Genomic DNA, 15137 nt, shown 5'->3' with positions numbered 1-15137 from the left:
CACCCAACCGACTTTTCAAACATTTGAATCTCCCCCTATGATTCTTTTGCGTTTTTAATGTTTCTTAGATGCTCCAGAATCTGAATTTTAGCCTTCTTTTCTTTCCCACGTACCTTTTACCACACCCTCATTCCAACATATACACTACATAAGTTGTTTTTGCAGTTACCGTATATACTCTAGTATAAGCCGACTTTTTCAGCACTTTTTTTTGTGCTGAAAAAGCCACCTCGGCTTATACTCGAGTCAGTGACCGGCAGAGGCAGAGCAGTGTGAAGGAGGGACACGAAGCGCACAGCGCGCGGCTCTCCTGTGTCCCTCCTGCATCTCCGGCGGCAGCAGCGGCGTTTATATTACAGGAAGTACCCGTTCGTGACCTCTGATCACGAACCGGCACTTCCTTTAATAGACCTGCCGCGGCCGCCGAAGATGCAGGAGGGACACAGGAGAGGCGCGTGCTGTGCGCTTCGTGTCCCTCCAGAAGACAGCGCGGGATCGACGGAGGGGTAAGTAACAACACTGTGGGGCATACCTGGCACTTGGGGAGGGAGCATATCTGGCAGCATGAGGGGGTATATGTGGCAGCATGAGGGGACGTATCTGGCAGCATGAGGGGACATATCTGGCAGCATGAGGGGGCATATGTGGCATCATGAGGGGACATATCTGGCAGCATGAGGGGACATATCTGGCAGCATGAGGGGGCATATCTGGCAGCATGAGGGGGCATATCTGGCAGCATGAGGGGGCATATGTGGCAGCATGAGGGGACATATCTGGCAGCATGAGGGGGCATATCTGGCAGCATGAGGGGGCATATGTGGCATCATGAGGGGACGTATCTGGCAGCATGAGGGGACGTATCTGGCAGCATGAGGGGACATATCTGGCAGCATGAGGGGGCATATCTGGCAGCATGAGGGGGCATATCTGGCAGCATGAGGGGACATATCTGGCAGCATGAGGGGGCATATGTGGCAGCATGAGGGGCATATGTGGCAGCATGAGGGGCATATGTGGCAGCATGAGGGTCATATGTGGCAGCATGAGGGACATATGTGGCAGCATGAGGGCATATCTGGCACATCAGGCACTGTGGGGCATATCTGGCACTGTGGGCATATCTGGCAGTGTGGGGGCATATCTGGCAGTGTGGGGGCATATCTGGCACTGTGTGGGCATATCTGGCACTGTGGGGGCATATCTGGCAGTATGAGGGCATATCTGGCAGTAGGAGGGCATATCTGGCACTGAGGGCTGTGTACGGCTAGAGCTGCATTTCCCACCCTAGGCTTATACTCGAGTCAATAAGTTTTGTGGTAGAATTAGGTGCCTCGGCTTATATTCGGGTCGACTTATACTCGAGTATATACGGTAATTAGCCCCTCAATTAAATATTCTTTTTTTGGCTCGTCATCACCTTTAAACTTTTTCATCCCTTTCATACAATGGGAACATACAGTACATTACAATTTTCACAGTTGAAAAGTGCAGGACTTTCAAAGTGGGGTTTCCATGGATCCTTTTTTAACAATGCTATCTTTCTCGGGTGGAAATGTATCAAACCATTCTGAGAGATAAAGTGGAGAAGTTGGCCATAGCAACGGCTTCTAGCTGTCATTTATTTAGCACATTCTATGATATGACAATCTGCTTCTACTTGTCATTTCCTAGACTCTGCTAGATAAATGATAGCTAGAAGCTGGTAGTTGTGGCCTACATCTCCACTTTCCTCTTTTTGATACCCCCCCCCCCCCCCCATTCAGTATCTATAGTACTTATCCAGTGCGTCAAATAATAGCACTAAGGTAAGGTAGATATTACCGTAGTATTTTTAGTGTAGAGGATGACCCAAACATATCTAACACCCTTTCTCTGTACATGCTAGTGCAGTTTATGTAAGCTATGTTCTTACACTAAGTCCATAATCCTGATTTCCATTCTGTACCTGTAATTTCTATTTATTTCTTATTTCAGACTCGGAGCTGGCACTGATGTACAATGATGTGTCTGTCTTGGAGAACCACCACCTTGCAGTGGGATTTAAGCTCCTTCAAGAAGAGAATTGTGACATATTCCAGAATTTGACCAAGAAGCAGCGCCAAACATTAAGGAAAATGGTCATTGACATGGTATGTCCGGGATCACACATCCACAAGCAATAGCTTATAATGACAGTATGGGCGATATCCAATTAGCTCTGGTCCATTTTTGGGCAATAAAAACGGCCTGATATTGCAATTAATGACCGATGGTTATTATCATGGTATCCTATTACAGGCCGAAAATGGACCCGCGATCACGCAATAACACATGGGATCAGGGATAAGTACCCCATCCCATGTGTTATCACGGCTTCGGCAGTCCGTTTATTGCAGATTATACTTCGGCATAATCTGTGATAAGTGCCAGCATTGGGGTGAGGAGCTCTCTGTTTCGCGGCTAATAGTATACCCACCTGCAATACATTTACCCGATGTCATTGACACATCCGATAGGCTTCCACCAGTTACTGGGGCAGAAACAAAAAGAGAAGAAGACTGGCCTAAGTAATGGGATTAATACGTATAATAGATCCAATCTTTGAAATAGGAATATTCTTTTGGAAAGTATAATAATAATATTAATTAATTCATCAATACAGTACATTCTGTATATAACTTTTATCAAGCATTTTTTTTCCACCTTTTATGGGCTTTAGAAATGTTTTTTAAACTAATAAGATGTGATGGTAAAATATATACAGGTACAGTATATATAGATAGACACATAAGGATGAAGACATTTATTCTTTGTTCATGCCTTTATTAATTATTCATTATTAAACAAGGCAGATCGGCCATGAGAAAGCCTAGAACAAAACACTCAGTGTGTTCTCACAGATAGATTACTCACATTGTTGTGTTATACTATGTTTCATAGCGTGTATGTATGCTAATCAGTAAGTGGGACCTGCCGCAAGGATACATATATTAAATGTGTGTGATAGATGGATAGATAGATATAGATGAACATTAAAGCACGTTTTTGCAGCTTATTATAGTCTCTGAGTGCCGCCAAGTTGCTTGTATATATCGGGACACCATACCCCTGGATGGCACCGGAGCGCTACTTATCCATTTTGTCACACTAGTGCCGGATATTTGCTACTTATATATATATATATATATATATATATATATATATATATATATATATATATATATATCTCTCTCTTACGTCCTAGAGGATGCTGGGGACTCCGTAAGGACCATGGGGTATAGACGGGCTCCGCAGGAGATAGGGCACCTAAAAAGAACTTTGACTATGGGTGTGCACTGGCTCCTCCCTCTATGCCCCTCCTCCAGACCTCAGTTAGATCTTGTGCCCAGAGGAGAATGGGTGCACTGCAGAGAGCTCTCCAGAGTTTTCTGTGGAAAAATAATTTTGTTAGATTTTTTATTTTCATGGAGTCCTGTTGGCAACAGGCTCCCTGCATCGTGGGACCGAGGAGAGAGAAGCAGAGCTGGCTTGTCAAGTTGGGCACTGCTTCTAAGGCTACTGGACACCATTAGCTCCAGAGGGAGTCGGAACACAGGTCTCACCTGGGGTTCGTCCCGGAGCCGCGCCGCCGTCCTCCTCACAGATGCCGAAGATAGAAGCCGGATAGAGAAGGCAGAAGACATCTTAGGCGGCAGAAGACATCAGATCTTCATGAGGTAAGGCTGTGCGCCATTGCTCCCAGTCACACACACACAGAGCAGCACTGGAGGGTGCAGGGCGCAGGGGGGGGGGGGGGGGGCGCCTGGGCAGCAATAAACCTCACATTTTGGCACAAATACAGTTGGATTAGACTGCTGAGGCAGTAAATCTATGATCCCCCGCCATTTTATGGAGAAATCACTGGGACCGAAGCCTGCCGTCGGGTGGGCGGGGCTTGATCCTCAGCACTAATCAGCGCCATTTTCTCCACAGAAGCTGCATGAGGAAAACGCTGGCTCCCTGGTCTCTCCCCTGCTGAACTCACAGGCTGGAAAAAAGAGGAGGGGGGCACATTAGCGACGCAGTGAGTGGGAATTGGCATATTATATATAAAAAAGCGCTATCTGGACATATTTTTTCCAGTGTTTTTAAGCGCTGGTGTGTGCTGGCATACTCTGTCTCTCCTTAGACCTGGTTGGGGTTTTGTCCCCTTATAGGTTAATCCCTGTGTGTGTGGGGTGTCGGTACGTGTGTGTCGACATGTCTGAGGCGGAAGGCTTCTCCAAGGAGGAGGTGGAGCAAATGAGTGGTGTGTCCCCGTCTGTTGTGCCGACTCCAGATTGGATGGACATGTGGCATATGTTGAATGCAAGTGTGGCATCTTTACATAAAAGGCTTGATAAGGCTGATTTAGGGGGGACATCAGGGGGTCAATCCTCAGATTGGACCGACTCACAGGGCCCTTCGGGGTCTCAAAAGCGTCCCTTAACACAAGACACTACTACCGACACGGATTCTGATTCCAGTGTCGACTATGACGACGTAAAATTGCACCCTAGGGTGACTAAAACCATTCAGTGTATGATTGTGGCAATAAGGGATGTGTTGCATATTGTGGATGAACCCTCTGTCCCCGACACAAGGGTACACATGTTTAAGGAAAAGAAACAGATTATTAACTTTCCCACATCTCATGAATTAAATGAATTCTTTGGAAAAGCTTGGGAGATTCCGGATAAGAGACCGCAGATCCCCAAAAGAATTTATATGGCATACCCTTTCCCTAAGCAGGACAGGGAGATTTGGGAATCACCCCCCACTGTGGACAAAGCCCTGACGCGCTTGTCCAAGAAAGTGGCGCTACCGTCTCCTGACACAGCAGCGCTTAAGGACCCTGCAGATCGCAGGCAAGAAACTACCTTAAAGTGTATTTATTCTCATACGGGTGCTGTGCGAAGACCGACAATTGTGTCGGCATGGGTGTGTAGCGCAATTGCAGCTTGGACAGATGAGCTGACAGATCAATTTGATAATATGGATAAGGATACTATATTCCTAACTCTAGCCCATATTAAAGATGCAGTCTTATTTATGAGGGATGCTCAAAGGGACATTGGATTGCTAGCTTCTAGGGCCAATGCCATGTCTGTCTCAGCGAGAAGATTCTTATGGACTCGCCAATGGACGGGTGATGCGGATTCCAAGAAACATATGTAAGTACTACCCTACAAGTGTGATGTATTGTTTGGGGATGGGCTGACGGACCTGGTTTCCACAGCCACAGCAGGTAAATCAAATTTTTTACCATATATTCCCCAACAGCAAAAGAAAGTAACACCCTATCAGATGCAGTCCTTTCGGTCGCACAAGTCCAAAAGAGGTCGGGGATCCTCTTTCCTCGCCAGAGGTAAGGGCAGAGGCAAGAGAGCACCTGCTTCGACAGGTGCCCAGGAACCAAAGTCCTCCCCGGCTGCTCCAAAACCCACAGCATGACGCTGGGGCTCCCCTGCGGGAGTCCGCACCGGTGGGGGCACGTCTTCGACTATTCAGTCAGGCCTGGGTCAGTTCGGACCTGAATCCCTGGGTGTTGGAAATAGTTTCCCAGGGTTACAAATTGGAATTCGAGGAGGTGCCCCCGCGCCGATTTTTCAAATCGGCCCTACCAGCTTCCACATCGGAAAGGGATGTAGTGTTAGCTGCAATTCAAACGCTGTGTATACAGCAGGTGATAATCAAGGTTCTCCTGCACCAGCAGGGAAGAGGTTACTATTCAACCCTTTTTGTGGTCCCGAAACCGGACGGTTCGGTCAGACCTATTTTGAATCTGAAATCCCTAAACCTGTACATAAGAAGATTCAAATTCAAAATGGAATCTCTCAGAGCGATAATAGCCAACATGGAGGAAGGGGAGTTTATGGTGTCTCTGGACATAAAGGTTGCGTACCTTCATGTCCCCATATATGCCCCCCATCAGGAATACCTGAGATTCGCAGTACAGGATTGTCATTACCAATTTCAGACGTTGCCGTTTGGACTCTCCACAGCCCCGAGGATTTTCACCAAGATAATGGCGGAAATGATGGTGGTCCTGCGCAAGCATGGAGTCACAATTATCCCATACTTGGACGATCTCCTGATAAAAGCGAGATCAAGGGAGAAATTGCTGAGCAGTGTGGCGCTCTCTCTGAAAGTGCTCCAGCAACACGGTTGGATTCTAAATCTACCGAAGTCACAGTTGATTCCGACAACTCAACTACCGTTCCTAGGTATGATACTGGATACGGAACAAATGAAGGTCTTTCTTCCAATGGAGAAAGCCCAAGACATACAGAACATGGTCAGAGACCTGCTAAAACCGAAAAGGGTGTCAGTTCACCAATGCACTCGAGTTCTGGGGAAAATGGTGGCGGCCTACGAGGCCATTCCCTTCGGCAGGTTCCATGCAAGGACTTTTCAATGGGACCTTCTGGACAAGTGGTCCGGGTCCCATCTGTACTTACATCGGAAAATAATTCTGTCCCCAGGGACCAGAGTGTCCCTCCTGTGGTGGTTGCAAAGTGCTCACCTCCTGGAGGGTCGCAGGTTCGGAATTCAGGATTGGATCCTGGTTACCACGGACGCGAGCCTCCGAGGATGGGGAGCGGTCACACAGGGAAAACATTTTCAGGGTCTTTGGTCAGACCAGGAGTCCTGTCTACACATCAATGTGTTGGAACTCAGGGCCATTTACAACGGCCTTCGACAAGCGGAGAGCTTTCGTCGAAACCTACCGGTTCTGATTCAATCTGACAATGTCACAGCAGTGGCTCATGTGAACCGCCAAGGCGGGACAAAAAGCAGAGTCGCGATGGCGGAAGCCACAAGGATCCTTCGCTGGGCGGAAAATCATGTAAGCGCTCTGTCAGCTGTCTTCATTCCAGGAGTGGACAACTGGGAAGCAAACTTCCTCAGCAGACACGATCTCCATCAGGAGAGTGGGGACTTCATCAAGAAGTCTTTGCAGACATAACACGTCTTTGGGGAACTCCTCAAATAGACATGATGGCGTCACGCCTCAACAAAAAACTTCAGAGGTACTGCGCCAGGTCTCGGGACCCTCAGGCAATAGCAGTGGATGCTCTGGTAACACCGTGGGTGTTCAAATCGGTCTACTTGTTTCCTCCTCTTCCTCTCATCACGAAAGTGTTGAGGATCATAAGACGAAGAAGAGTACGAACGATACTCGTTGTCCTAGACTGGCCTCGAAGGGCCTGGTTATCGGATCTACAAGAGATGCTCACAGGAGATCCCTGGCCTCTTCCTCTGAGGGAAGACCTGTTGCAGCAGGGGCCCTGTGTATTTCAAGACTTACCGCGGTTACGTTTGACGGCATGGCGGTTGAACGCCGAATCCTAGCGAAAAAGGGGATTCCGGAAGAGGTCATCCCTACGTTAATAAAGGCTAGGAAGGAGGTGACGATAAAACATTATCACCGTATCTGGCGAAAGTATGTGTCTTGGTGTGAGACCAAGAATGCACCTACGGAAGATTTTCATCTGGGTCGTCTTCTCCACTTCCTACAGACAGGAGTGGATATGGGCCTGAAATTAGGCTCTGTTAAGGTACAGATTTCGGCCCTCTCGATTTTCTTTCAGAAGGAATTGGCTTTTCTTCCAGAAGTCCAGACGTTTGTAAAGGGAGTGGCACCATGGGACCTGAACGTGGTGTTGCAGTTCCTAAAATCACACTGGTTTGAACCGCTTAACAAGGTTGAGTTGAAATTTCTTACCTGGAAGATGGTCATGTTGTTGGCCTTAGCATCAGCAAGGCGAGTGTCAGAATTGGCGGCTTTGTCACACAAGAGCCCCTACTTGATTTTTCATGTGGATCGAGCTGAATTGAGGACACGTCCGCAATTTATGCCTAAAGTGGTTTCTTCGTTCCATATGAATCAACCTATTGTGGTGCCTGTGGCTACAAGTGACCTGGAGGATTCCAGATCCCTGGACGTAGTCAGGGCCTTAAAAATTTATGTAGTCAGGACGGCTAGAATTAGGAAAACAGAGGCTCTGTTTATCCTGTATGCGGCCAATTAGATTGGCGCTCCTGCTTCGAAGCAGACTATTGCTCGCTGGATCTGTAATACGATTCAGCAGGCTCACTCTACGGCTGGATTGCCGGTACCAAATTCGGTTAAGGCCCATTCCACTAGGAAGGTGGGCTCTTCTTGGGCGGCTGCCCGAGGCGTCTCGGCTTAACAACTTTGCCATGCGGCGACTTGGTCGGGGTCAAACACTTTTGCTAAATTCTACAAGTTTGATACCCTGGCTGATGAGGACCTAGCGTTTGCTCAGTCGGTGCTGCAGAGTCATACGCACTCTCCCGCCCGATTGGATGCTTTGGTATAAACCCCATGGTCCTTACGGAGTCCCTAGCATCCTCTAGGACGTAAGAGAAAATAAGATTTTAAACCTACCAGTAAATCTTTTTCTCCTAGTCCGTAGAGGATGCTGGGCGCCCGTCCCAGTGCGGAAACTCTGCAAGACTTGTATATAGTTGTTGATTACATAAGGGTTATGTTACAGTTGGAATCGGTCTTGGACCGTTGCTGTTTTTTGTTCATACGGTTAACTGGTTATATATGATCCAGGTTACATGGTATGATTGGTGTGGGCTGGTATGAATCTTGCCCTTGGATTTCCAAAGTGTCCATCTCCTCTGGGCACAGTTCTCTAACTGAGGTCTGGAGGAGGGGCATAGAGGGAGGAGCCAGTGCACACCCATAGTCAAAGTTCTTTTAGGTGCCCTATCTCCTGCGGAGCCCGTCTATACCCCATGGTCCTTACGGAGTCCCCAGCATCCTCTACGGACTAGGAGAAATAGATTTACCGGATATGTTTAAAATCTTATTTATACCACCTTCTCTCTTAAAATGTTTTCTAAGTTGTTGTCCATCACTGTTGTTTGTTCTTCAGGCTGTGACCTTTAATTGTTTGTTTTTCTATATGACCTTGGTTATTTTCACTGCTCTGGAGATGCTGTCTTAAAAAATCTGTAATACATTTTCTTTTACATATCTAACACAGACAAATATAATTTTCATTTGAGACATGGTGGTGTTTTTTCTTACGTCCTAGAGGATACTGGGGTCCACATTAGTACCATGGTGTATAGATAGGTCCACCTGGAGCCATTGGCACTTTAAGAGTTTGAGAGTGTGGGCTGGCTCCTCACTCTATGCCCCTCCTACCAGACTCCGTTTAGAAAATGTGCCCTGAGGAGCCGGTCACAGCTAGGGGAACTCTCCAGAGTTTCTCTAGTAAAGTTTAGTTTAGAGTTTATTATTTTACAGGGAGGCTGCTGGCAACAGCCTCCCTGCTTCATGGGACTAAGGGGGGGGGAGTAGTGTCCGCCCTGCGGGGTCTGAGCCACTATCTCCGGTGACAGGACACTGAGCTCCTGAGGGGATAGATCGTTCCCCGCCACAGGAAATCGCTCACCCCAGCAGCATGCCGCCAACCCCTTACAGAGCCAAAGATCAGTGGCGAGTGAGTCACTGACCCCCCTAGCAAGCGGGGGGCCGGTGTGAAGATGGCGGCATCAGGGTAGGAGCGCACCTGAGGCTCAGCGGTACATAGTGCGGCGCTGTGAGGGGCGCCCTGAGCCAGCGCCTACACTCTACACTGGTTACACAGCCTGTCGGGGTCCCGGGATCTCAGCCAGCATAAATCCTCAGGCCAGTATAAGCCTATGAAGAGCGGGAAGACAGCGCCATTTTGGGGGCGGAGCTTCTCAGCGGACCCAGCAGCGTCCAGCGCCATTTTCCTGCCTGCACAGCGCTGTCAGTGAAGAGCAAGTCCCTCCACAGCAACTCCAGCTATCTCTCACGGTACCTGGGGGTTGTAGAAGAAGGGGGGAGGCTGCAAAACGACTGTGTAACCTATTAAGGTGCACAGTCAGCGCTGATAGGGGGTCTCCTTTGTCAAAGTTGAAAAATATTGCAGTACACACATCAAGTACAAACTACACACAGATGGCCTCCGTGCGCGTACTTATTCTGCCGTGCGTGCACATTTCCGCAATTTGCGTATGGTCGCTCCCGCGGTCCTGCGCATTAGCGCGTGGTATGGGTATTTACGGTAGAGTTTGTGAACGCATGGAAAGCTATCAAAACACATTACATATTTAAATCCAAATAGTGCACAATGTACACATAGGGGGTAATTCCAAGTTGATCGCAGCAGGAAATTTTTTAGCAGTTGGGCAAAACCATGTGCACTGCAGGTGTGGCAGATATAACATGTGCAGAGAGAGTTAGATTTGGGTGGGTTATATTGTTTCTGTGCAGGGTAAATACTGACTGCTTTATTTTTACACTGCAATTTAGATTGCAGATTGAACTCACCACACCCAAATCTATCTCTCTCTGCACATGTTATATCTGCCCCCCTGCAGTGCACATGGTTTTGCCAAACTGCTAAAAAATTTCCTGCTGCGATCAACTTGGAATTACCCCCATAGTCTCCCTGCACCACATCAGTAAGTTACAGCAGTTTAAATGGTAACAGAACAAAGGGATTCACTTTTACAGGATAGGAGGGGACAGAACAAGGTTATAAGGTGGTGTTTGGTATCCAGCTAGGGTATTTTAAGGGTAACATTCCGGTGTTGGTCTGCAGCAGATCGCATGTTCCTGCGGATAGTTATGTGCAGGAGCAGAATATAGATATAAACTGTATTTACTGTACATTATGTATGCGGCGGGAATCCAGAGGAGACCACCCACAAGAGCAGTTGGAACAGACATCGCCCACCTATTCAAACCGACCTATGACCTCTCCTGTACTGTAAATGACCATCCCTGTGTCCAATGGACAAAGAGATTACAGTATCCATTGTGTTAGGTTTTGGAAGAATTGTATAAAGAGAGCCTGCTGCAGGCCTGGTCAGACACAAGACTCACAAAGTTATCTATCTAGATGACGGAGGACCAGACTGGGTAGCGCGGCGAAATCCAAACAAGTATGTAACATTGACTGTAGCCATTATTCTATTGTATTGTATTATATTGTATTGTATATATTGTAACCCCCTTTCAGTAATAATATGCTGTGGTGTCGGAACCCAGCAGTTTAATTACAATCTGGTGTCGTGTCTTCCTTTCCCTGCTAAGGTTTAAAGTGTATTATCGCATTGCATAGCTGTTAAGGGTTTGCGGTGTATCTCTGGGCGTGTACGCGCTGTGTGTACTTTGTACCGTCAGCGCGGCGTTTGTGCGCAAAGTCCGTACACAGTACGGGACTCTTTACGCTAATAGCGTAAAGAGTACGTAGAGTGTGTATTAAGTATAGCGGCCGCAGCGGCTCCATGGTAAAGTGTATTTAAAGTGTGTTTAAGGTATAGCTTTCATCCTTGTATATAAATCAACATTCTCACCCTTTATATTAAAAGCGCTGTGTGTGGGTTGGCTCCAATCTCTGTGTCTCTCTTGCCATTCTTGGGGGTGAAACTCTGTCTGTCTTCCCCTGTGTGGGTGTGTTTGTGTGTGTGGAGTGTCTGTGGTCTCCATTAAGCAAAGGAACTCTCCTCTCAGGATGATCCCATTCCGTGTAATCAGGATTGCACTGGTTTAGCACAGATTCCAGCAAGGGAGCCTGAGTGGTTGTCCTCTATCAAATCTATGATTTCTCAGATTTCAAATAGGGTTGCACAAAATTAAGCTGCAACTCAGGCTTTACAGAGCTCTATGGCAGTCTGGCCCAGTTCTGGTACATCAGGGCTCCCCGCTGTATATTCACATAAACGTGCTTCTGCACAGATCATGCAGGATGATACCGATACCGATTCTGACACTGCAGACGGTGACAGGGATGTGTTGCGGGAAACGGCATCTCTTGCTAAAGGGGTGCAGTTGTTGATAGAGGCTATTAGGGATGTGTTGAATATTGCTGATACAACACCTGAGCAGGTTGAGGAGGCTTACTTCACTGAAAATAAGAAAGCCTCGCTAACCTTCCCTGCGTCAAAGGAATTAAATGCTATATTTGAAAAGGCTTGGGAAAACCCGGATAAAGAATTCCAGATACCCAAAAGGGTTCTGGTAGCATTTCCTTTCCCGGTAAAGGATAGAAAAAAAATCGGAAAACCCGCCCATTGTTGACGCGTCCATATCCAGACTCTCAAAAAGGGTGGTTTTACCTGTTCCAGGATCTACCGCCTTGAAGGAGCCGGCTGATCGTAAAATTGATAATACGCTCAAATCCATGTACACGGCTTCTGGGGCAGTACTACGTCCCACTATTGCCAGTGCTTGGATTGCCAAGGCTATACTAAAGTGGTCAGGCACGTTACTTGAGGACTTGGATACTATGGAAAAATGTGATGTTGAATTGTTTATACGTAACATTCAGGATTCGGGCAGGATTTCTGGTAGAATCTATGAAGGATCTGGGTTCCATGGCTGCGGGAATTTCCTCCATGTCAGTATCGGCTCTTCGAGGACTGTGGTTGCGCAAGTGGTCTGCCGACGCGGAATGTATGAGAAGTGTGGGGACCCTACCCTACACAGGTCAGGCTCTCTTTGGGGAAGCGTTAGATGCGTGGATCTCCACGGCTACGGCTGGTAAGTCACCCTTTCTTCCCTCAGCTACACCTGCTCCGAAGAAACCCTTTTCTTCAGTTACATCACAGCCCTTTCGGTCTACCAAGCCCAGAAGGGCCAAACCGTCCAACACCTTCTTTCGGGGAGGTCGGCCCAAGTCCAAGAAACCTGCGGCTGCAGGTACCCAGGAGCAGAAACCTGCTTCAGGTACACCAAAGTCCTCCGCATGATGGTGGACTGCACAACCCGGAGGTGGGGCCGGTGGGAGCGAGACTCAAACATTTCATTCATGTCTGGTTGTCCTCCGGCCTGGACCCCTGGGTGCAAGGTATTGTGTCCCAGGAGTACAGGCTGGAATTTCAAAATCTCCCTCCTCACCGATTTTTCAGATCAGGCTTGCCAGCTCTGCTGGCGGACAGGACTGTCCTGCAAGAAGCCGTCCAGAAGTTGGTGGAGGCACAGGTTATTGTTCCAGTACCACCTCATATGCAAAACAAAGGTTACTATTCGAACCTTTTCGTGGTACCGAAAACGGATGGTTCAGTCAGGCCCATCCAGAACTTAAAATCACTTAACCATTTTTTGAGGGAGTTCAAGTGCAAAATGGAGTCTCTAAGGGCAGTGATATCAGGTCTGGAGGAGGAGGAATTCCTAGTATCCCTGGATATCAAGGATGCGTACCTCCACATTCCGATTTGGTTGCCGCATCAAGCTTATCTTCGATCCGCACGGTTGGACTGTCATTTTCAGTTCCAGGCCCTCCCATTCGGTCTCTCCACAGCACCGAGGGTATTCACCAAGGTGATGGCGGAGATGATGATTCTCCTCCGCAGACGGGGGGTGAACATAATTCCGTATCTGGACGATCTGCTGATAAATGCATCGTCCAAGGAGAAGCTGTTACGATCCATAGCACTCACGACCCAACTTCTCAGGGAACATGGTTGGATCCTGAATCTTCCAAAATCACATTTGGAACCAACCAGGAGGTTGTCCTTTCTGGGAATGAACCTCGACACGGAGGTGCAGAGTGTGTTTCTCTATCGTCCTAGTGGATGCTGGGGTTCCTGAAAGGACCATGGGGAATAGCGGCTCCGCAGGAGACAGGGCACAAAAAGTAAAGCTTTAGGATCAGGTGGTGTGCACTGGCTCCTCCCCCTATGACCCTCCTCCAAGCCTCAGTTAGATTTTTGTGCCCGGCCGAGAAGGGTGCAATCTAGGTGGCTCTCCTAAAGAGCTGCTTAGAAAAGTTTAGCTTAGGTTTTTTATTTTACAGTGAGTCCTGCTGGCAACAGGATCACTGCAACGAGGGACTTAGGGGAGAAGAAGTGAACTCACCTGCGTGCAGGATGGATTGGCTTCTTGGCTACTGGACATTAGCTCCAGAGGGACGATCACAGGTACAGCCTGGATGGTCACCGGAGCCTCGCCGCCGGCCCCCTTGCAGATGCTGAAACGAGAAGAGGTCCAGAATCGGCGGCAGAAGACGCCTCAGTCTTCTTAAGGTAGCGCACAGCACTGCAGCTGTGCGCCATTTTCCTCTCAGCACACTTCACACGGCAGTCACTGAGGGTGCAGGGCGCTGGGAGGGGGGCGCCCTGGGAGGCAAATGAAAACCTTTTTTGGCTAAAAATACCTCACATATAGCCTCCGGGGGCTATATGGAGATATTTAACCCCTGCCAGAATCCGTTAAGAGCGGGAGACGAGGCCGCCGAAAAAGGGGCGGGGCCTATCTCCTCAGCACACAGCGCCATTTTCCCTCACAGAAAGGCTGGAGGGAAGGCTCCCAGGCTCTCCCCTGCACTGCACTACAGAAACAGGGTTAAAACAGAGAGGGGGGGCACTAATTTGGCGTTAGAAATATATAAAAAAGATGCTATAAGGGAAAACACTTATATAAGGTTGTCCCTATATAATTATAGCGTTTTTGGTGTGTGCTGGCAAACTCTCCCTCTGTCTCTCCAAAGGGCTAGTAGGTCCTGTCCTCTATCAGAGCATTCCCTGTGTGTGTGCTGTGTGTCGGTACGTGTGTGTCGACATGTATGAGGACGATGTTGGTGAGGAGGCGGAGCAATTGCCTGTAATGGTGATGTCACTCTCTAGGGAGTCGACACCAGAATGGATGGCTTATTTAGGGAATTACGTGATAATGTCAACACGTGCCAAGGTCGGTTGACGACATGAGACGGCCGACAAACAATTAGTACCGGTCCAGACGTCTCAAAAACACCGTCAGGGGTTTTAAAACGCCCGTTTACTTTAGTCGGTCGACACAGACACAGACAGGGACACTGAATCCAGTGTCGACGGTGAATAAACAAACGTATTCCTTATTAGGGCCACACGTTAAGGGCAATGAAGGAGGTGTTACATATTTCTGATACTACAAGTACCACAAAAGAGGGTATTATGTGGGATGTGAAAAAACTACCGTAGTTTTTCCTGAATCAGAAAAATTAAATGAAGTGTGTGATGATGCGTGGGTTCCCCCCGATAGAAAATATGGGCGGTATACCCTTTCCCGCCAGAAGTTAGGGCGCGTTGGGAAACACCCCTTAGGGTGGATAAGGCGCTCACACGCTTATCAGAACAAG

General features: G+C 48.1%; 1 protein-coding gene across 4 annotated transcripts in view; it reads left to right on the top strand.

Moving 5' to 3' along the window:
- The window catches only part of PDE4C (phosphodiesterase 4C), a 652343-nt gene that overhangs the window by 619940 nt on the left and 17266 nt on the right, over window positions 1-15137 (top strand). For all 4 annotated transcript variants that reach the window (XM_063916145.1, XM_063916163.1, XM_063916154.1 and 1 more), the window contains one exon: window positions 1978-2132. In XM_063916145.1, the coding sequence (XP_063772215.1) occupies window positions 1978-2132 (155 nt within the window). The remainder of the gene's footprint in view (window positions 1-1977; window positions 2133-15137) is intronic.

Source organism: Pseudophryne corroboree, chromosome 1, assembly GCF_028390025.1.
Source record: "Pseudophryne corroboree isolate aPseCor3 chromosome 1, aPseCor3.hap2, whole genome shotgun sequence".
Classification (NCBI taxonomy): Eukaryota; Metazoa; Chordata; class Amphibia; order Anura; family Myobatrachidae; genus Pseudophryne; species Pseudophryne corroboree.
Note: the sequence above shows the minus strand (reverse complement) of the source record. Positions and strands in the feature narration are given on the sequence as shown.